Genomic DNA, 19935 nt, shown 5'->3' with positions numbered 1-19935 from the left:
CCTAGGGCTTGCTTGTACAAATTGTCGATCAAAGATGTGAAGCAAACTATTCGTTGCATCCGCGATTTGTTAGTTATAAATCGTTGCGAAAATCCAGCTGGTGGCGAATTGTATCAGTGCATGATGCGTTTACTCGCAACCAGTGGAGAGACCTTCACGTTGCAGTCTAGCTCACAGTGTTGTTTGTCTTGCCCTATACAAAATCCTAGGCGACAAAGATTAACGGTAATGATTCCATGTCTATGTTACGGCGAGGAACGCTATGATTTTGTTTTTCGCTTGGATAAGTTTGGTTCTTGCAGCCTTCTGAACTCTCTTTTCCCTCTCGCCCAGGCCTCTCTATCTCTGCAGAAGACATTTAACGCACAGCAGAGGCTTCATGCACTTGTGAACACCAGATTCGGCTGCTATCATGTCTGTGGATGCAGAAGGTGCGTGCTTTGCCTGTCACCTGTCAAGTGCCCAACAAGGTGTCACATGCAAGTTCCGGATGATTAGGACTGACTCTATGCGCATAATTATAGTTACGCACTGCTCTGCAGACGGGCATGTAATTTGAGGAGGCATGGGCGGGTGTCTGCGCTGACAACAAGAGCTATGGTGAACGTGGACTTCAGCCCGGCATTACTTCTGGGCATGAGCCTCATTGCTGGCGGTCTTGCATTGTATCAGCTGCGGCGAGTGCAGCCTGACATCTCCCGGGACTTTGATGTCATCGTGTCTGCAGTGGCCACGTTCTCCGGTGGCATCCTCATTTTCCAGGTACTGACTGCACGGCAGTGGCCAATCCTATCTAGCAATCAGACATGAGCTACTCTGTATGCAGCTGAGCTGAGGATGCTGCGCTATCAGATCAAATCTAAAAGAGAAATTGAAGGCCTTTGGGTCTGCTCTGCGCAGGGCTGGCGACTTGACCCTTTATTGCTCTTCTGTCAGCTTCTCACTGCGGGAACCGCTTTGGGATTTGCAGTCGAATCCCTGCGCCTGCGACAAGAGGTCAGGGACATTCAGGTGTGCCTTGGGGTGCCCCACAGAATGTAGTGCATGCATCCCTCTTGTCTGATACAGGGATACGTCTTCATCACCTCTCATTGAGGACGTAATCGACAATTATTTCATGTGCCTTGTATTTGACTGCACCGATCTTCTTCTGGCTCGTGCATGATAGCCATATAGTGTGCTGTGTGGTGGGCAGAGGAGTGAGGAGGATGCTGCGGGGTTTGGTGCGCGCATGGAAAGGACTCCTGGTGGCCGCAGTCAGCCGGGCATCAGCCTGCCGCCTCCACAGCAGGAGCCCTTCAGGCAGTGGAGCGGAGCAGACTGGCGCACGGATGCATCATCACGCCAGGTCAGCGGCGATTATCCCGCAAATGCTCATGTGATATAGCAAAACGGACGCCGAGACGCTCTTAAGCTGTGAGATGCTCAGCATCTGATGCTGCATCTTTGGCGTGCTGTGCAGCTCATACTATTGATGCCATGCAGGATTAAAGCTGATGTGCAAAAGAACTTGAATCTGGCATTCTATTATACATTGCAGGACCCCTATGCTTCGGGCCTGAATTACCCCGAGGAGGCTCCAGAGGCAGGGTACAGTGGGAGGGATGGCTTGCTGGATGTTGAAGTTGAAAGCGAAGATGGATACTACACCGAAACAGGTGAGGCAGGGACGTGGCAGCAGTCAGGGAGAGCCCAGGAATACACGAACGGAGAAGCAGATAAATCTCGGAGAGCACAGTCACAGCGCTGGTCGCCCTCAGTGGACACAAGCGCCCAAGATGACTGGGATTGAAGCATATTTTTTGTTGGGAATAACTGTGTTCTTTGCATCTTGTGATCCTCAGTCTACTCAATTTTCATAATGCGCAAGCAACCTCTGATAGCATCACGTCCAGACCAACTGGAATACGAAAACGTGATTGTAAAGCACCACGAACGATGTGCGCTGGTTTACTTATTGTATTATTATTGTCATCATTATTACAAGCTTTTCCTGTCAAAAGGCAAGGTACGTCCTGCAGACAAGCTGCGATTAAAGGCTGCACGATCCTACCCCTTGTTGGACTCGCCAGATCCAAGCAAAACCCAATCAACCGTGGGCACGGTCCTCAGTATTTATACCTATACTTATTGTATAGCATGCATATTTGGTGCCGCTGCTCAAAATACGCTCTAAACATGCTCAGTGCTCAGCTCCTGGGCGGCTCACAACACATAAGACGTATCCCTCCATATGGAGCCAACTTGCTGCTGCAGGATGCTTCATACTTGCAGCAGTGCTGCCCAGTGCACAGTTCTCAACACAGCAATGCAGCAACACTCACACAATTGCGAAAATAGAATAGTGGCTGACAGCTCAACATCGGGCATCAGTAGATTCGTAATTCTCCCACGTGAGCAGAGACTGATCCAGGCTGCTCTTTTTAAACTATCTGGGACGTGGCCTTGCAAGAACATTCCCAGCATTATATTCCAAGTCTTCACAATTCCTTCAGGTGCAACAGTAGAGGTTTCAGGTCACAGGCTGGTGCAGGGCCAAGCGCCAGAACTGTTTTCAATGACCTCTCATCAACCACCGTCCTTGTTGGTATGCCTGCACAAATTGAAGATATCTTTGCTTGGTCCTGTTAACAGATTGTGCAATCAAATCATCAGGGCAGCCCGTCCGAAGTGAACAACCAGTGGAGCTGTAAGACCAGCTCGAGCAGAATACCCAGTCACCTCTTTTACGTGCTGCTGCCTGAATGTCCAACATGGCTCCCTCGCTGCTCACTCCAAGCGTCCACTTCCTGCTATTTGTCAATTCCTGCAGAGAGGCCCATGCTTGTGGTTCTCAGAAATTTGCGTTTGTCAGCACACCATGCAATGTCACTCCACGCGTTGGGACAAAGGCCTGGTCTTATGCTGAGTCACTGATCTCATCACAGGAGAAGACATACCCATTGTCGCAGCTCCACGCTCTTTATCTTGTACAATTTCTTAAACTGGCCCAAGCAAGCTGTGCTGCAGTGCTTTGCTGTGGCGCCTGCACTCTATAAGAGACACAAGCACCAAATCTCATCTGCTGCTGTGAAGTGAGGTGCTAGCAATATATTGACGATGAAGCGGCTGCAAGACTGGAATACACACCAGCTGGAGGTCCATCCGGACCAAGAGCGCCAATACAAGGAAGTCTTCGCCCAATTCCATGTCAGACCCATTCCGTGAAGCCCCTTCCTGATAATCTTGCTGAATTGACTGGATCCTAAGTCTCTGCAGATCTGCCTCGCTTGAGCCGTTGGTGCGTGGCGTATCAAGAACTGATGAGGCATCATCGCTGTGGCTGCAGTCCTTGCTGGCCCTGCCGCTTGCAGAGAGGACTCTGGACAAGCAATAACCCATTGCAAACCCTGCTGTTGCTGCCAGACCAAGGGAAACCCCCACATGGCGACTCAGGTCCACCTTTATGTTGGCAGACATGCTGGCTAGAACCTCTGATGCCCACCAACTTTCTGTTACTCTCCCTAATGCTGCTGCTGTCAGCAATATTCAACCATGCGCAGATGTCTCCCTTGAAATAAAATTGCTTGCAGCTTCGATCTAAGCCGAAAGGAGAAAGGGAGGGTTGACCTCTCAAACCCTAAATGCAGGTGTCTCTGCCTGGCGAAGATCTTTATTCATCGCTCTTTGTCGCCAATCATCGATCGGGGAAGTCGCTATCTCAACAGATGAAAAGATGGACTCCGCGTCTTGACTTGGAGACCGGCGGGAGTGGAACACGGCGGACCTTGGTGTGCAGCGCCAAGCAGATTGACGACCTGTAGAGGCGTCAAAATGCTTAACTTGCACGTCGCTTCCCCTCATGGATTGCGAGACATCAGACTGGTATCGTGCAAAGGCCGGAGAGGTGAGAAATTCCCAAGCCAGCGCTTTTCACAGACTGATCGGTGCAACTGCAAGCCTTGTCATATCACCAGATCAAACTAAAGCTTAACCAATTCCTGATGTGTTACAGAGAAATTAATCCGTGCAATTGCCCATCGTTCCCCACTCGGGCGAAGAAGTAAGATATGCCTTAAGGCAAGTGCACCTGGTGGATCATCTGGAGTGCAACCGGTGAGTCCTGGAGTGTCTAAATCTTATCTACAGAAAGCTGTCAGTCCTGTTTCTTATAGATGTCTACTATGACGGCAGCATTGCACACCACAGTTCTATACAGCTTTGTGCCTTCAGATCACATGGGCATCACCTTTTGTTCATTGCTTTTGTAGGAGGACGATGAGCTGGCAAAGCTCCGATATGAAAATGAGGAACTGCGCGCGGTAAAGCTCGATACCCCCTGCCCTTTGGAAGCATCGAAAGCGCGTGTGTACAGTGTGAAGGCGCTCAGATCCTCAGTCATGAAATTTAACTTTGTCTTCAGGCTGTGGCAAGAGTGCTGAGCCAGCTGAGCCCAGAAGTACAGGACAAATTCAATGAACAGCACAGCAGTCTGCGTGTCAGTGCTGCGGCAATCGGAGAAGAGCTTCCAGCAATCTCTTCGGTCGGGGTATTGGAGGAGGCCCCACTTGCTACAGAAGCTCAGGAAGGGGTGGCTGGACCAGCCAGTGAGAACATTGGCGAGGTACTTATTTCAAACCCACCTGGAGTGATTTGGTGTAGAAAGTGGTGAACATCCAGAGGGGGACATTCATAAACTTTTCAGAGGAATGGCAGAAACGTTTGCACCAATGTGGCAAGGCGGCCTTGAGCACCAATTGCCTGTGCCTTCGTCTGCTGCAGGAGTCACCTGCTGAGGAGGCAAGCCCGCTGGATGTGCTGGAAAGTGCTGCTGAGGAACCCACTGGTGCAAAAGAAGCAGATGAGCCTGTTGCACCGGTTGAGGAAGCCTCTGAGGCTGGAGAGGTGGCTGCTCCAGAAAAGGGCTGGAAGCTGACTCCTGAGGGCGATGCAGCCATCCTGCAAGGTGATATCCCTTGCCTTGCCTTGGCGTGTGTTGCCATTATGAAAGGATACCAGTATAATCCACCCCAATCCGTTTCTGCTGACAGATTGAACGCTTGCTGTGTGATAAATTGTCCGATCTGCAAGCAACGCGCTGCAGGTGAAGATGAGACGATTACCTTCTCCTTCGGGTCGCTGGTGGACAAGCTGAAGAGGAAACTCACGGCGTCAGCGTCCCCATTCAGTGGCAGGAAGACCAGCAATGCTGGGCTGGCTGCGGCCCCACCGCCAGCACCAATGCCCAAGACCGGCCTGTCCGCGCCCTCAAAGGGCCCCTCCGTGCAGCGCATGCAGGCCATGAGCGATGGTGAGCGCCCTGCCTGCACCTTCTCAACCCGGCCAACAATGTTCACGACCAGGCTAGATTGTCAGGGACTCCCCAGCAGCCAAAGATCAGTTACACTGGCTGCGCATGCTGTGTGACACGCTCTGCCGGAATCACAGCAGATGCCTGCCAGCTTTGTTGCCAGTGTATCTTACCGTATGCTTCTTTCTGGTGGTCAAAGTAAGACAGGATGAGTTAACAGGGATAAGTCGAGGCTCTGAGGATCCGCTTAGTGCCTCAAGTAGGTGTCTTGGCTTGCATGCTGAGATGGATTTTGCAGAGCGTGCAGAGTCAGAGGGGGCAAGGGGCGGGAGCGCCAAGGCAGCCACTGTCGTGGTGGAGCACCCAAAGAGCTCCCAGGAGGACATAATTGCGCGCGACACTGGGGCGGGCGCAGAGACAGAGCCTCTGCAGACCAGCCACCAGACTACAGCAGGTGCTGAGCACAACTTTCTTTGTTCCACAATCCGGCTGATGACTCACTGCAGAAACTTGCTTCAGCAGGCTGCATGCCTTGCTCTTGACCACTAGGCACTGAGTTTGTTATTATTACTAGAACCTGCTTTTCCTGCCAAGAGGCAAGGTGCGTCCTGCAGACAACCTGCAGTTAGTGGCTGCCACAGTCCTACCCCTTGTTGGAGTCGCCAGATCCAAGCAAGACCCAGTGAACCGTGGGCACGGATGCTCAGTATTTATGCCGCCCCTGCCAGCAGTGACAGTGAGTTTACAGTGGAAAATATTGAAAGAGGTGCAACGAGCGTAGGAGGGAATATCGAAATGGATGAGGACATGGCAAAGGAGGCGAGGCAGTATGGAGGCGGCCAGGACAATGACCCCTTGCAGCCCCCACGCTCTGCTGAAAATGCTGCAGGTGCACACCCGATTGAAGCTTTCATGGCAGAATTGTCTGCCCTCGTGCCATTTGCGGACAATGGACTTGGGGATAGCTGTTGTGCGAAGCAACTTATGATGTGAATGTGTGTGTTTTGCAGGGCTATTAGAGGCAGCTGCAGCCAGCGGCCGGAAGGAGCTTGCGCAGGAGAAGGAACAGGCAGAGGTAAAATTTGTGCATCGCACAATTTGTTTCTTTTGCGTTTCACCTCAACTCTTCCTTCCTATGCATGTCCCGTTGCTAGGTGAATTGTCTGGAAGTCTGAGCATTGTGATTCTGACAGGCCGGGACCAGCAGCCGCCCTGCGGATGTCCATGCTTCAGCGGCCAAGCTGGTGAAGGGCAAGGAGCACTGGCTGTATTTCGTCTACCCTGAGAGGCCAGTCGCTGGGGCTGACGTGGCGGTGTACTTCAACAACAATGTATCCGACATTCTCAGGTGCGTCTTAATCGCTGCTGTTTGCAGAAACAAAACTTCACGAATCTTTCCAAGACGAAGGAGCATTCACAGCTTACTTTTGTGCTTCCTTGTGCTGCTGGTGTGTGAAGGTTGAAGTGCTCAAGATGCAATACAGGGAGAGGCCGAGGCGGCAAATACACGTGAAGTTCAACAACTGGGAGTTGGAGGGCAAGAATGGGTGCTGGTTTGATTTGGAGCAGACAGATGCACCGCATGACTTTGGTGCCGACTGGTGGTAAGTACCCTCAGACATCTATATAGTGTCACTGCTTGACAGCTCTCCCTGGATAACGTGCGCGTTGGTAATTGCCACTCTTCCGGGCGGCTAGAATAAGTCTCATGCACCCTTCTTTGGCTGTGCAGGAGGGTGATTGTGAAGGTGCCGGAGGATGCCTTTGAGATGAACTATATTTTCACCGACGGAGAGGGCGCGACTGACAACAACATGGGCCAGAACTACCTGACCATGCTTGACAGCGTTATGACACCGGAGCTCTGGGCAGAGCGTGCCATGGATCGCCTGGTGAGCCTGCTCTCCTTCTTTGCTTCCCACTGTCGCCTCACAAATCTTGTGACAAGCACACTGTCCCCTCTCATCATCCAAGGTAGGCCTGTGTTGATGGCAGGTTTGACTGAGACGTGCACAGCTGTTTTTGGGCCTTCTTCCACTGCTTGGTGCTCACAGGTAAATATGACATCTCCAGGAGTTCACCCATCATGTATATATAAATGGGTTGGTATGGTAGGTGGCGGCAGAGAAGAAGAGGAAGGAGGAGGAGGCGGCTTCCAGGGAAGCTGCCGAGAAGGAGCGGAGGGAACGCGAGGAGGCCGACGACCGCACAGCTGCCAAACAGCGCGCCGCCGACCTGTGCGACAGCGTTGCCTACCACCGCCAAGGTCCGCCCAAGACACCATCTGACATGTTCGTGACATGCCGTCTCACCTATTGCTGACATGCCATTTTGGAATTTTATATATGTGCATGACTGCGCTCAAGAGCAATGTAAGATACTGTTATTGGAGACCATCCTGGAGAGTGACACATCTTATCTCTTGGGGGAAGGGTAGCTGCTTTGCGAGTACTACTGTTAGTCACCCTGCTGGATGGGTTGTTCATGTTCTGCAGCACGGATGATTGCCAGTCGAGAAAGGAACTTTGAATGGCAGGTGCAAGATACTGGCAGAGACTGATCATGTGTTCATGCATGCGTGCTCAGGTGCTGTGACACAGCTGGAGCGGTCTCCAGGGCAGGTGACGTGGTGCACGGTTCCGGAGGGGCTGGTGCCGGGGAAGAGGGCAAAGCTGCTCTACAACGCCAGCGCCGGACCCCTGGCCTTCATGACTCCCCTCCCCTCCGCGCCCTGTGTCGTGCTTGGCCACAATGGGTGGCTCGACACCCAGGCATGTACTTCATGCCCTTCCACACCCGTTGTACCAAGAGTTTCCAAACAGTCATCTTCATCGATGGTTGTGAATACCCTGGCGCTCTCCAGCATCTGTTACTACAGCACAAAGAAGGACGCCAGATTGTTCGAGAGAGTGCCCAATGGACATCATGAGTGATACTTTCACCGCCTTTTTTGCACTGTGTCCTCACTGGCCCACCCGTCTTTGTAAAGGATGGCTTCTCAATTTTGCTAAGTCATGGTGGAAAGTTTTTGCTGGCTTCTCTTGAACAGGAGATCATCATGGAGAAGGCAACAGGCGTGAGCGAGGAGGGCGACTGGTGGGCGGCGGAGTTTGATGTCTTTCCTGACGCGGCCGTGATCAACTTTGTTGTCAAGTACTACGAGCACTTCGACAACAATGAGGGACAGGACTTCAAGGCTCTAGTGGAGCTGGATGCTGGCGGAGGGTGAGAAAGCAAAAAACCCACCTCTACATGTGGGTTTATACTGTATTTGCTTTTTAATTATTATTCTTATCAGTACAGTTGCTAATTGGACAATCAGGCAAGAGTATCATATACGTAATGATGGGGTGATTGCTGCTTGAACAGGTCGCTGAATGACTTCCAAGAGAGGAAGTTTGACGAGATCTACCACAACCTTAGGCAGCAGCGAAAGGAGCTGGAGGACGAGTGGGTGCGCAGAGAAACCAAGCGCACAGAAATACGCTCAATCGCTAAGGTCTGCAGACGCCCCTTCAATACCTTCTGAACGGCTGCTATGATTCCTTATGGAGGTCACGTAATGTACGAAAGATCACCAGACAGCAGACATGTGCTTTGCATTGCTACGACTGCATAGGTGCATTTGCACAGGCGAAAGCGATGGCGGTACTGCGGCGGCAGATGAAGCACGTGCTGTTCACAGAGCCTGCTGAGATCCAGGCCGGCCAGGATGTCACTATCTACTACAACCCCCAGGACACACCCCTCTCCGGCTGTGCAGAGGTCTACCTCTCGGTGAGCGCTCCTTCTCGCGCCCTGTCTTCCTTACAATTCTTAAAATCTAGGGTCTTTCAGCTCCTATGTCTTGCTGAAGGGCAGTTTCTCTGGAAATTATCACTCCTGCAGGCTAAAGACCCATTGAGAATTGTCCTGCTGCATGTCTTCAGCAGTGGGTTGAAAGGGGGAGCGGCACGAGTTAAACAGTGCCATAATGGTATGTGTGCTACAGGGCGGCTGGAACAGGTGGTCGCACCTGAAGAAGTTTGGGCCCCTGAAGATGACGGTGCCAGACGGCGAGGGGCAGCACTTCAGCGCGACGGTGGCCGTGCCCAAAAACGCGCACTCCATCGACTTTGTGCTCAGCAACGTGCCCGAGGGAGAGGGCATCTATGACAACCGCGGCGGCCTTGACTACCACCTCCCTGTGGAGGGCTCAGAGGTGCTCATCTCATCACCCTCTTCTCTTCTTTTGTGTCCAACAGCTTGTCGTCCTCAGCATATCCTTCACTGCATTGCAATGGCCGGCTGGCTGGCTGTGACCAGCCGCCTGCTGCATTTTTTAGCGCTATAATGTCTCTCAAGGCAAGCAGAACATCAGCTCTCGCGAAGACTTTTGGAATCACGCAGCAAGACGGGCCCATCAAATAGAGCTTGGTTAGCATCAGGGATTGCACCGGAGAGGTCATCAGGGTTCACATCTCTCTTGTCTACAGGGAACCCTGGATGACTGCTTGAAGGTCACACAGAATGCTGGATGATTGCTGGGAGAAGTGCAGAGGTTTGACAGGGCTGTGGGGCTGTGCGTGCAGCTGACGCCGCCGGGGTTGCATGTGGTGCACGTGGCGGTGGAGATGGCGCCCATCTGCAAGGTGGGGGGCCTGGGCGACGTGGTCACAGCGCTCGGCCGCGCGGTGCAGGAACTCGGTCACCAGGTCGAGGTCATCCTGCCCCGGTGGGGCTCCCTCTCACTTCTGCTGCACACTGACATTGAGAGGAAAGGGCCATGATGCCTACTGCCAACCCCTCTGGACGTGCATTGTTATGGTCTCTGCTGCATGTGAACGGCAAGTGCTTACTAGGCTGCTCTATTGCATTACTAGAAAACAGCCTGAGACAAAGCCATGCATGCCACTGTCCTCGATTGTAGTGAAGACTGCTTTGCCGCATAAGTGCAACTGCCTCCGGTGTCAACAGATTGACTGTATCTGCTTGTGCTGACCACCAGTCTGCCGCTCTGATATACTTGTTTTCTGGTCAGAAACAAGGACATCGGATGTTGCATGCGTGCATGAAGCTGACGGGGTTGGCCTGTTCTGGGCGCAGGTACGACTTCTTCCTGCAGTCACCGCTGCTGGGCGCGACGCAGTTCGAGACGGAATTTGACTGGGGCGGCACGCACATCTGGGTCAGCACGTGCGTGGTGCAGGGCCTGCGCTGCTTCTTCATCGAGCCCGCCAACGGCTTCTTCGCCGTCAACTCCGTTTATGGCCGCTCCGATGACGCAATGCGCTTCGAGTTCTTCAACAAGGCGCGCCGCCCTCTTCCTTTGCCCAAAATATTTCCAAATAGGATAAGTATTTGGACTGCAACATCAAAAGCCAGATGCAATATTGGATGTCCTTTCTTGGGGTGAATATTACACTGTTCCCAATGCACTTCTTGGGATCGGGGAGCAGCTCATGATGTACAGAATTTCAAATAGGCACACACCATGCCTCTGAATTGTCTCTATCCCATGGCAAGGCACCTAGTGGAGCACATATAAGAATCCACAGGGGGTTGTGGCAATGTGGTGCTCGAGATCCATCCAGCAGTCTGAGTCTTGGACTTCTGTAGATGGTGACTGTGCGTGGCAGGCGGCGCTGGAGTTCCTGCTGCAGACGGGCAGGCAGCCGGACATTCTGCACTGCCACGATTGGAGCACGGCCGGGACAGCGCAGGCATACTGGGACAGCTACAACCAATTCGGCCTGTGGCGCCCCAAGGTTGTCTTCACCATCCACAACGCTGAGTACGGCCTCGACCGCATCGGCTCCGCCGCGTACTACTCCCAGCGCTTCACCACCGTCTCCCCCACCTACGCCTTTGAGGTTCGCCTTGCCCTGAGCGCTTCACCCAACCACCACCAATGCCAATTTCATATCTTGTGCAGCTGCCATCACGGGTTCTGCCGTGTTTCAGTTGACAGCGCCTACTAGTACCTCCACAATGGGCGGAACACAGCAAAGCAGATGAGCAACGGCAATCCCATGAGTTCATGCCAGATGAGCCTTTGTTTCGGCGCTATCTCCCTTTCTGTTTTCAGAGATGGGTCAGAGAGTGATGTGATCTTTGTGTATGGCAGATTGGCGGCATTCCGGCGATAGCGGCGCACGCAGCCAAGTTCATGGGCATCCGTAACGGCATTGACGTGGACATCTGGGACCCGGAGAACGATGAGCTGCTGCCGCGGGCGTACAACGCGGAGAGCGTGGTGGAAGGCAAGGCCGCCGCGCGCGAGACGCTGCGATACCGCCTCGGCCTCACCGGCTGGGGCGACAAGCCCATGGTCGGCGTCGTCACCCGCCTCACCGAGCAGAAGGGTGCGGCCCCGCACCCACGCTTCCGGTAAACTTTACTGTGGGTCATGCCCATGCACGATGTAGTGGGTATTTGGACAGCATCCACCCGTAGTCTCAGGTCGAGGGAGTCCTGCTTGGGCTTTTTGGCTGGCGGTTTTTCATGCCTGCACACACTGTTTAAGGAGAAATAAAGAGGTTATATTTCTTAATCATTAATAAAGAGATGAGCGTCTGTTTCCTTGAGAAGCAGCTGGCATGGACCCGAATTTGTCTGATTTTCTGATTAGGATGTGTGGGCTGATGGGGTGTGCATGCATGCGCGCAGGCCTGCACCTGATCAAGCACTGCGCCTGGCGGACACTGGAGCGGGGCGGCCAGTTTGTCCTGCTGGGCTCCGCGCCAGACCCCAAAATCCAGGTGAACCTCCAGCATGGCAGCCCGCTCACTGGCATGTTCTCTTCCACAGATAGCCATGCAGAGATGGTGCTCATGTCTATTGCTGATTTACACGAAATTTTTAGATATTCTTTGGGAAATGGGACCCAACAGATCCCTGCAAGCGGGTCTTGTCTGCATTTTGTGCTTGCTGTGCTTGAATGATGGTGCATGTGCAGGCCCAGTTCAATGCCCTGGCAGCAAGCCTGGGGGGCGAGAATGCACACTTTGCCTTCTCCTACGATGAGTCGCTGTCTCACCTCATCTACGCCGCCTGTGACATCATCGCTGTCCCCTCCATGTTCGAGCCCTGCGGCCTCACCCAGGTCCCCTTCCTCACCTCTGCCTGCCAATTTGACCGCTGTTCAGCATTTGGTGCAAGTGCGCGGCCAGGAAGGACCTGCATTTACTTCCAAGGGACAGGAGATGGTGCCAGGTCTCTGTGTATGTCCATCAGAATTATCGTTCTTTTGCGGGTTTAATCAACAATTCAATGGCTTATGGGCAATGCTGCTGACTAGTCATGCGCTCTTGCCAAATCACTGTTACCAAGTCGTACAGATCACATGGGTATTACATGGCTCCGTTCTCTCTGGCACTGGCTCACCGGTGCTCTGCTGCTGGCTGCTGACGCGCTGCCGGTGCCGTGCGCAGCTGATCGCGATGCGATACGGAAGCGTGCCAGTGGTGCGGTCGACGGGCGGCCTGCGCGACACGGTGTTTGACGTGGACGTGGACAAGGCTCGTGCCGCATGGGAACTGGAAGGCTCCTCCGACTGGGAACGCGACGCCCTCGACTCCACCAACGGCTTCGCCTTTGAGGTGGGCATCCCTCCTGACGCCCCATTTCTGAGACTTTTACTGGGACCTTACTTGTTCCAGCGTGCAGCGCTTCTTGGCTGTCCCAATTGGACAAGCCTTGGAACAGTGAAAAAGGTGTGCAGGGGCATTCCTTGACTCATGGCGCAATTACGGACAAGATCCTGTGGAGATTTAAGTAAGTCACCCCAGTGCAGGCTCCTCTACAAGTCACTGACTCATTGCTTAGAATCCTTGCCCAGAAAGGACCTCTCTCGTAGGGGACTGCATGGCGTTTTCTGGAGAAAAGCTCGGTATTTGAGCAAAAGATCATGCCCCTCATCCGCCCGGGCATACAACTTATAATTATGCTGCAAGGTGGTGGACATGCAGATGCAGCAACGGAGTTGCACAGTGTGCACGCAATGAGAGCATATTGAAATGCGCGACTGCAGGGCACGGATGGGGGCGCGTTGGACTATGCGCTGAACCGGGCGCTGGACGCGTACTACAAAGATCGCGCCTGGTTCTACGGCCTGGCCGCTCGCATCATGCGCCAGGACTGGTCCTGGAACCGCCCCGCCCTCGACTATATCGAGCTCTACTACCAGGCCATGAAGTGACACGACCTGAGGCTTTGCGACAGAATGTCTTGGGTGGAGAATTTCTTGCAGTGACGACCAACTCAGCCCAGGTCTTGACTATACTCTTGCAGACCCAGTGCAGGAGATGCAATATAATGTGCTGGTTTGTGTTTGCGGCAGCAGCAGGGTTGAGCTTTCAGGCTGTGCCTGAGACTTGCAGTCGCCTTTGCAGCATCATCGATATACTTGAGAAGAGAGTGCGTTATGAGAGATCGGCCTGAGACACTGAGTGAAAGAGGTGTAGGATTTCTGTGGTCGAGTGTGGATTGCCGTGCGGCAACCAGCAAAGGACCACAGGCTATTTGCAGCAAATAAATGTTATTGAGAGGGTTTGAGAACCAGTCAAAAACGCAGTCGGATGATCATTGTACGCAAAGCAGAGGTGCTGCAACTTTACACACATCCTGAAGTGTTGAGACTGTGCGCACTGTTGGAAGGAAGAAACTTCTGATGTAATATGGGCAGTGAAGAGTTGGGCCTCTTCGGCATGTAATATTGCTGGTTAGAAGATTGACAATGTCTTTCCTTGCTAGGCATCGCCACGAGTCCCACTGATTCTAACCTACCACACCTCTGCAATAAACCTTCAAGACGTATCTGCCGTTCTGACTTGCCCAGACGTGTGCTGCATCCTGCACGTCGCGCGACACCGCCTCTGTGCTCAATTGCGCCGTGCCGCCTGCACCTAGCAGCTATTAGGGCTTGCATGAAAATCCAGATACATCTTGTCAGCTTATATTTGCAATTCCTGGGCCACTAATGACACGCCCGCTCATTTGTGAGTCTCACTAATCTATTTTAGAATGCGAGTGCCAGGATCGTCCTAGGCTAGTCACAGATGTGCAGCATTGCGCACTTTGAAGAGAAGTAGAAACGTGGCATGCATGCCAAACAGCAATGATTCGTTGCACAATAGCACACCTGTGGACACGACTGAAGCACTTGCTGATGCGATGGCGCTGGCCACAGCCTTCTCTATGTCCTCAGATCTTGCAGCGGCCACGGCCTTGGCATTGTTATTGGTCGCCTGTTTTGGCAGTAGGCAGTTATTGCTCACATTCAAGCTCTTTCACCGCTTGCACAGTATCAACCATTTTAATAAATAAAACCGTGATATCAATGATGGCAGCACGCCTGGCCAAGCCTACAATTGGGTTACCTGCGCAAGTGCAGTGGAGATGGCATGTGCGATGCTGTGCTCGTGGCAACTGCAGAGGCGCTGGCATCTGCTGCTCCTAGGCCCTTCCCTGCAAATTGCATGGGCCCTTGGTGACTACTATATTATTTGTCCCTGACAGCAGCACAGTCTGCATCGCTACTTGCCAAGTAGTTGCAGACAACCACAACAGCCACAACATGCAATGATGGAATGTCAGACGAGTGCCTTGGACCGTCGTCTTGGCTGCAGCCGAGGCGTATGCTTCTGCTGTAGCTCTGCCACTGGCTGTGGCGGCTGCATTTGCCGCTGCTGTTGCATCGCCTCCATTCTTGACCTGTTGATGCATGCTCATTTGGTCAAGCATAGCAGTCCTGCTTCACATGTTGCTGTCGGGGTTGGAGCTGCAATTGAGACTGCTGCCAGCATATTGGTAGGAGATTTTACCTGAGCAAGTGCTGAGCTGACTGCCTAAGAAATAGCATTCTCTGCCTGTGCAAAGGCCTGTTGCGTCACAAAATTTACAAATGTGAGCAAGACATCCCAGAAACAGATTGCAAATGGCCCAGCAGTGACAGAGCTATTGTCACCATCGTGCAAATCAAGTTGATACTGCCATGCCTGTTTGTTTTCTCTTGGTCAAGGGCTGGAGCCGCTGTCACCTGAGCATTGGCACTGGCAACACTCTCCACTTTACCTGCAAATTGCAGCAGATGCATTCCTGAGTCAGCATGGCGACCAAAAAAGAGTGTCAATCCTTAGGGAAATGCTGAGAAAACGGGCAGTGTCTACCGCCAGTGGAAACAGCCAGTGCATTGGCTATGGCGTGCGTATCGCCTAGCTGCAGCATCTTGCAACTGCTCCCATGATACCCACCCTGTCAGTGATCTATATAATCCACCAGGCTGGCCTTGGGCATGCGCGACATTGTCAGTATGCCTTACTGTCAAACTAGCACAGAATTGGTAGATATCAGATGAGTTGTGGATGTCTGAACTCACTCCCGGTGGGGCAGGGGGCACTGACTGGGCCGGTGCTCCCACAGGTGCATTGGAGGTGGCCTGCAGCAACAATTCATGCTCAAGCACAAATTGTACAGCAAGCCTCAGCATGTTAGTTGGAATTTATCAAGAGACGATACACTGAGTGTATTACTCATGCTCCTTGAGGCGGAGCATCGGCAGCCCTGCATGTGGCTACCCTTGGCTGCTTATGACAATCTCATCTGCCCTTAGCAACAATGCATGTGCGTTTACTCTGCTCTCAGACCAACGCAGATACATGCCACTGAATTTCTGGCCTGTAAATTGAGTAAAAAGAGGGCAATTTGAAGAGCGGCACACCGCAGCGACGGCCTTGGCCACAGCATTTGCTGGAGCGCCATTTGTCACCGCTTGTGAGACAGCCTTCGCCACAGCATTCCAATTGCCCTGCACCCCACGCTCTAAGTTCCGCAATGTGCGTTGATACGCACTGCCCACCCGCCACGCTCTGCTGGCAACTTCAGGACACTATATTTTCCCAAAACCCAGAGGCATTTTGTGCATGCATGCATGCTGAGCTTTAGCATGCAGGTGGCAACTGCGGCGATGGAAAAGGTTTTTTCAGGATAAAAATTGTTACAGCAGGTTGCACAGTGGCAGAAGCAGTGGCGAGTGCGGTGGCAATGGCGCTGGTGTTTCCCTGCTGCGCTTCCTGTTTGATGATCTGGCCAGCGCGCGGAACGTTGTTGAGCAGCAATCACAGAAGCTCCTCCACAGCGCTGCCCTTCTGTGCATTGGTAAGTGTAGCCTGCTTTAGTGGGATACTAGGGTACGTGGCAGGTGGTTTCGATCTGGACACCTTGGTCTGATTCTTCACGTTCTGCAAGCATTGCAAATTTTCACCTGGAACTCCTCCTTGTTGCAATTACCCCCAACTGGTGCCGAATAACCAACACTGCCCTTTCTGACTGAGTGCGCGCCTGTATCCAATTATTTGCTGTTCCTTCTGACATTCGAACACATTGTAAAACCTTCTCTAGAGGAGCTAACAATTGGACGTTTGAATGGTACAGCTGTCTTCGAGTTTTGTGACTCGCTATGACCATGACTAAGGGGAGGGGTGGCGCTGTGCACATGCCAATGCATATGTGGGGCATGCCTTATTTCACAAATCTAAAGTAAATACTTTGGTGCATTGTCTGAGAGATCAGGCACCGCCCCAGCTTTGCAGGATGTTCACAACAGTATTGGTTCCCCAGCCAAAAATATGACAGGTCCCATAATCGCAAGTCAGTCAATGGCACGAGTCAGGGAAATAGGTTCAGTGGGAAACTGCGATCCAGCCACAAATGGCCACTGTCTGCCGATTATATTAGAAAGGAGTATCAAAGGCATTACTTTCCTCGAATTCATTGCACCTCGCCACTTGTCTTCACTCGTTCGTCGCCCCTCCGCCGCACCTTTGCACCGGATCGTTGCACGGCCTGACCACCCCACGCCCTTCTTGTCCAGGTATTGTGCAGGCCTCTTGAATGCTCCTTGAAGGTTGTAGTCGGTTGTGCAGACCCTTTACCAATATGCAGCTGACGCAGATGTTTGCAAAATGTTTCGATCCTTGGTAATCCTCGCACTGGGTTGAGGCATATGGCGAAATTATGGTCGAGGCAATAGAGTGATAAAAGATTTATTTCAGCTATGCTGATTGATTTTTTAACACATTGTGCGATGTGGCGCAGGGTTCATTCCAGAAGTCTCCAGAAGTCGTCCAATCGAGAAGCACAAGATGACCGCCACACAGCCACCCATATGGTACCTCGTCCAGCCGGAGGCAGACACGGAGTTTGTTGCGCACTTTGTGCATTCGCAAGCGTTCGGATACCCGGTCTGCTCCCGGTTCCGGAGGCAGCACGACGATATCATCACAGAGCATTGTCTCGCAGTTTTGGAAAACGTGAGTAGCTCCCCTGTCACTGCAATGCTGAATATACACATTCAATGATATTGTTGCTTTGTGTGTGGGTTCTAAAGCTCCATTTATTACTTGCGCATGCCCCAAGGTGCTGCAACAGGAGCTGTCTCAGGCCAAAGTCCCGACATCTCTGGGTGCATCTGCAGGTCATCGCTGTGTACAGGAAGAACGCAGTACAACAAGTACGTGATGGCTTCTATGCTCTGGCCGTCGGCAGCCTCACCAGTGCACTGGCTCTGCTGCCAAACAGCGTGGAATTGCTGACAGAGCGGGCGGTCCTGCACATCTGCATTGGTGACCCAGCCGCAGCGGTGAGCTCCTCTGTCCAATTGCAATTGCCTGCATAGAAATCCCCTGCAGTGCACCCAGCCCTCTTTGGCGCCTCAACAACGTCTCTTGCCTCTGGATCTGCTCTGGGAGATCAGTGATGCTTGTCTTTCTTGGTGCCTGACGTTTCATGTTGTACCCCTTCAGGAGCTGGACACTTCCATGGCTCTGGCACTCGACGACAGCAGCGCGGATGCAACTTACTTCAGAGCGCAAGCGCGCAGCCGGACCGGCAACATATGGAGCGCGGAGGCCGATTGGCACCGTTGCCTCCTGCTCGCGCGGCTCCAGGAGAATGAGGCGCTGACGGTCATGACTGAGCAGGTGACTCATCGCCCCGTCAGCACCTACTTGCTGTGCCTGATGGGATCTTGTCCGATGTGCTCACCTGCAGTGGAGATGTGTCGGTGCCACTGCCGCCTGCTGCTACAGCTGTAGCAGTCCTTGCAGCAGATTAGACTGGAGTGATGATGACGGAAACGCCCCTCTGATGCGCAGGATCTGGTCGAGGCGGAGGAGTATGTGGCCGACATCGAGCGGTGGCGCGCGATGACCGGTGAGGCAGGCTACAGGAAGATGCGCGCCGAGATCAAGGAGGCCTCCGCTGCGCGCGAGGCGCAAGCCGCTGAGCTGGCGAAGGAGGCCCTTGCGCAGGGGGCGTTCTTGTCCTGGCAGCGCTTCTCGGCCTTCGTGCGGCGCCAGCAGGAGGCCGTGTCCTTTACTGCCGCCGAGGACGTCAGCACCGCTGCCCCCCTCAGGTACCCCATCTGTCACCAGCCGCCCCCTTTAGAGCCCCTGCTGCGCTTGCATCTCCTTGAACCAGCATGAAACAATCCCATGAAGGCTGCAGCACCTGGAGCTGACGCTGCTGTGCTGCTGTGGTGCAGGATCGAGGCGACCTGCGCGAAGGGCGACTCACCCCCTGACAGCCCTCGCAGTGTCGCCAGCGGTCTGCTGAGCGAAGCAAGCTCCCGGCCGGACAGCCCCAGGCACGCCGTCGATGACAGCACTGCTGATGTCATCCACGCTGAGGTGGCGGCCAGCTGGCCGTCAACCGAGCGGTGTCACAGGGGACTGTCAGACGCGCAGCTGCTGGCCATTGAAGCGGCGCTCAGCGATCAGCCAAATGACCCGGTCATGCGCCTCGCCAGAGCCGCCCACCGCTTGTGCACCCGCGACATGCATGCTGCGGTGCGCATTCCCTCCTGTGCTCCATCTTGTTATGACTGCATTGGTCATTGTCATAGTCATTGTCGTTGTTACCTGTCAGGAACCTGCAATCTGCCTGGTGCCGGAGGCAGTGCAAGCCAAGGTAGCTTTTACAAACTGCTGTGCTGACAACTGACCGACCTGCAGGAGCTGGACATCGCCACAGCGCTCGGCTTCCAACCAGATCTACCGCAGACACACTGCTGGCGCCGAAGAGATGCACACTGCTGGCGCCGGAGAGATGATATGCTGCAAGACTCGCACATGGCATCTGCAGTCCAGGAGGTGAAAGCCGCGGCCCTTCCCTTCTTTCTTTATTACACTCTGCAACCAAGCATGATTGACTCCGGCTTGTAGCATGCATGGGTGCCGCCAGACTTTGCTAAGATTCAGGTTGCCTGCTGAGGTGAAGCATCAGCTGGTTGTGCAGATGCACTTAATAGTGCCTGCTGTGCTGCACAGGTGATGGGCCACCTCCAGAGCTTCCTGGCGGGCCCGAGGGACAACGACAGCCTGGAAGGGACGGCCGCAGCATGCAAAGCGTGCACAGCGCGACACGCAGAGCTGGCAGCACAGGCTCATGCCGCCGCTGAGCTGGCGGCATGCAGCAGCACCGCAGCTGCCGCGAAGCTGGCCCTGGCAGCCTTGCAGCCGGAAGCTGATGTCAAGGGTAGCAGCAGCGCGCCAATCTCAGCGCCTGCAGCCGCCACCGCCCAGCCGGCCAAGATCAATGAGAAGAGGAGGGGAAAGAAGAAGGGCCCTGGCCGGCGGCGCGAGAACAGAGTCATGGTCCATTACTGA

The 19935-nt window shown here is 53.5% G+C and overlaps 5 protein-coding genes across 5 annotated transcripts; 3 read left to right on the top strand and 2 right to left on the bottom strand.

Moving 5' to 3' along the window:
• Positions 1–597: 597 nt before the first annotated feature.
• On the top strand, positions 598–1041 carry COCSUDRAFT_15983 (hypothetical protein; the record flags this gene model as incomplete). Its single annotated transcript, XM_005647598.1, has 2 exons — positions 598–762; positions 901–1041. The coding sequence occupies 2 exons, from the start codon at positions 598–600 to the stop codon at positions 1039–1041; spliced, it is 306 nt and encodes a 101-aa protein (XP_005647655.1).
• Positions 1042–1967: 926 nt separating this feature from the next.
• COCSUDRAFT_53510 (peptidyl-tRNA hydrolase II) lies at positions 1968–3538 on the bottom strand. The gene is made up of 4 exons (XM_005647597.1): positions 3130–3538; positions 2940–3032; positions 2722–2806; positions 1968–2593 (listed from the first exon to the last, which is right to left on the bottom strand). The coding sequence occupies exons 1-4, from the start codon at positions 3457–3459 to the stop codon at positions 2481–2483; spliced, it is 621 nt and encodes a 206-aa protein (XP_005647654.1). The 5' UTR covers positions 3460–3538; the 3' UTR covers positions 1968–2480.
• A 149-nt stretch (positions 3539–3687) lies between these two features.
• COCSUDRAFT_66167 (hypothetical protein) lies at positions 3688–13957 on the top strand. Its single transcript, XM_005647596.1, has 26 exons — positions 3688–3886; positions 3995–4095; positions 4251–4301; positions 4403–4603; positions 4762–4945; positions 5084–5290; positions 5589–5744; positions 6072–6179; positions 6301–6365; positions 6484–6638; positions 6775–6894; positions 7023–7182; positions 7406–7556; positions 7877–8028; positions 8340–8515; positions 8660–8789; positions 8924–9067; positions 9282–9491; positions 9862–10004; positions 10376–10532; positions 10909–11142; positions 11397–11634; positions 11939–12030; positions 12228–12374; positions 12703–12870; positions 13302–13957. Exons 1-26 carry the CDS (start codon positions 3814–3816, stop codon positions 13467–13469), a joined length of 3891 nt encoding a protein of 1296 aa, XP_005647653.1. The 5' UTR covers positions 3688–3813; the 3' UTR covers positions 13470–13957.
• A 90-nt stretch (positions 13958–14047) lies between these two features.
• On the bottom strand, positions 14048–16652 carry COCSUDRAFT_63480 (hypothetical protein; the record flags this gene model as incomplete). The annotated part of the gene is made up of 7 exons (XM_005647595.1): positions 14048–14169; positions 14412–14517; positions 14882–14983; positions 15648–15707; positions 15990–16076; positions 16282–16353; positions 16641–16652. 7 exons carry the CDS (start codon positions 16650–16652, stop codon positions 14048–14050), a joined length of 561 nt encoding a protein of 186 aa, XP_005647652.1.
• A 244-nt stretch (positions 16653–16896) lies between these two features.
• COCSUDRAFT_42060 (hypothetical protein) lies at positions 16897–19935 on the top strand (the record flags this gene model as incomplete). Its single annotated transcript, XM_005647594.1, has 7 exons — positions 16897–16918; positions 17366–17580; positions 17745–17909; positions 18073–18249; positions 18424–18683; positions 18813–19116; positions 19597–19935. 7 exons carry the CDS (start codon positions 16897–16899, stop codon positions 19933–19935), a joined length of 1482 nt encoding a protein of 493 aa, XP_005647651.1.

Source organism: Coccomyxa subellipsoidea, assembly GCF_000258705.1.
Source record: "Coccomyxa subellipsoidea C-169, whole genome shotgun sequence".
NCBI lineage: Eukaryota > Viridiplantae > Chlorophyta > Trebouxiophyceae > Coccomyxaceae > Coccomyxa > Coccomyxa subellipsoidea.
Note: the sequence above shows the minus strand (reverse complement) of the source record. Positions and strands in the feature narration are given on the sequence as shown.

Bases quoted from the DNA above. Each gene is read 5' to 3' on its own strand.
- COCSUDRAFT_53510 (XM_005647597.1), bottom strand. From the start codon at position 3,459: ATGTCTGCCAACATAAAGGTGGACCTGAGTCGCCATGTGGGGGTTTCC. The intron at 2,807-2,939 runs GTATGTCTTCTC...GCCTCTCTGCAG, and splicing joins GCGTGGAGCTGCGACAATGG to GAATTGACAAATAGCAGGAA. The intron at 2,594-2,721 runs GTGACTGGGTAT...CAATTTGTGCAG, and splicing joins GGCAGCAGCACGTAAAAGAG to GCATACCAACAAGGACGGTG.
- COCSUDRAFT_66167 (XM_005647596.1), top strand. From the start codon at position 3,814: ATGCTTAACTTGCACGTCGCTTCCCCTCATGGATTGCGAGACATCAGA. The intron at 8,516-8,659 runs GTGAGAAAGCAA...CTGCTTGAACAG, and splicing joins GAGCTGGATGCTGGCGGAGG to GTCGCTGAATGACTTCCAAG. The intron at 11,635-11,938 runs GTGCGGCCCCGC...GCATGCGCGCAG, and splicing joins CCGCCTCACCGAGCAGAAGG to GCCTGCACCTGATCAAGCAC.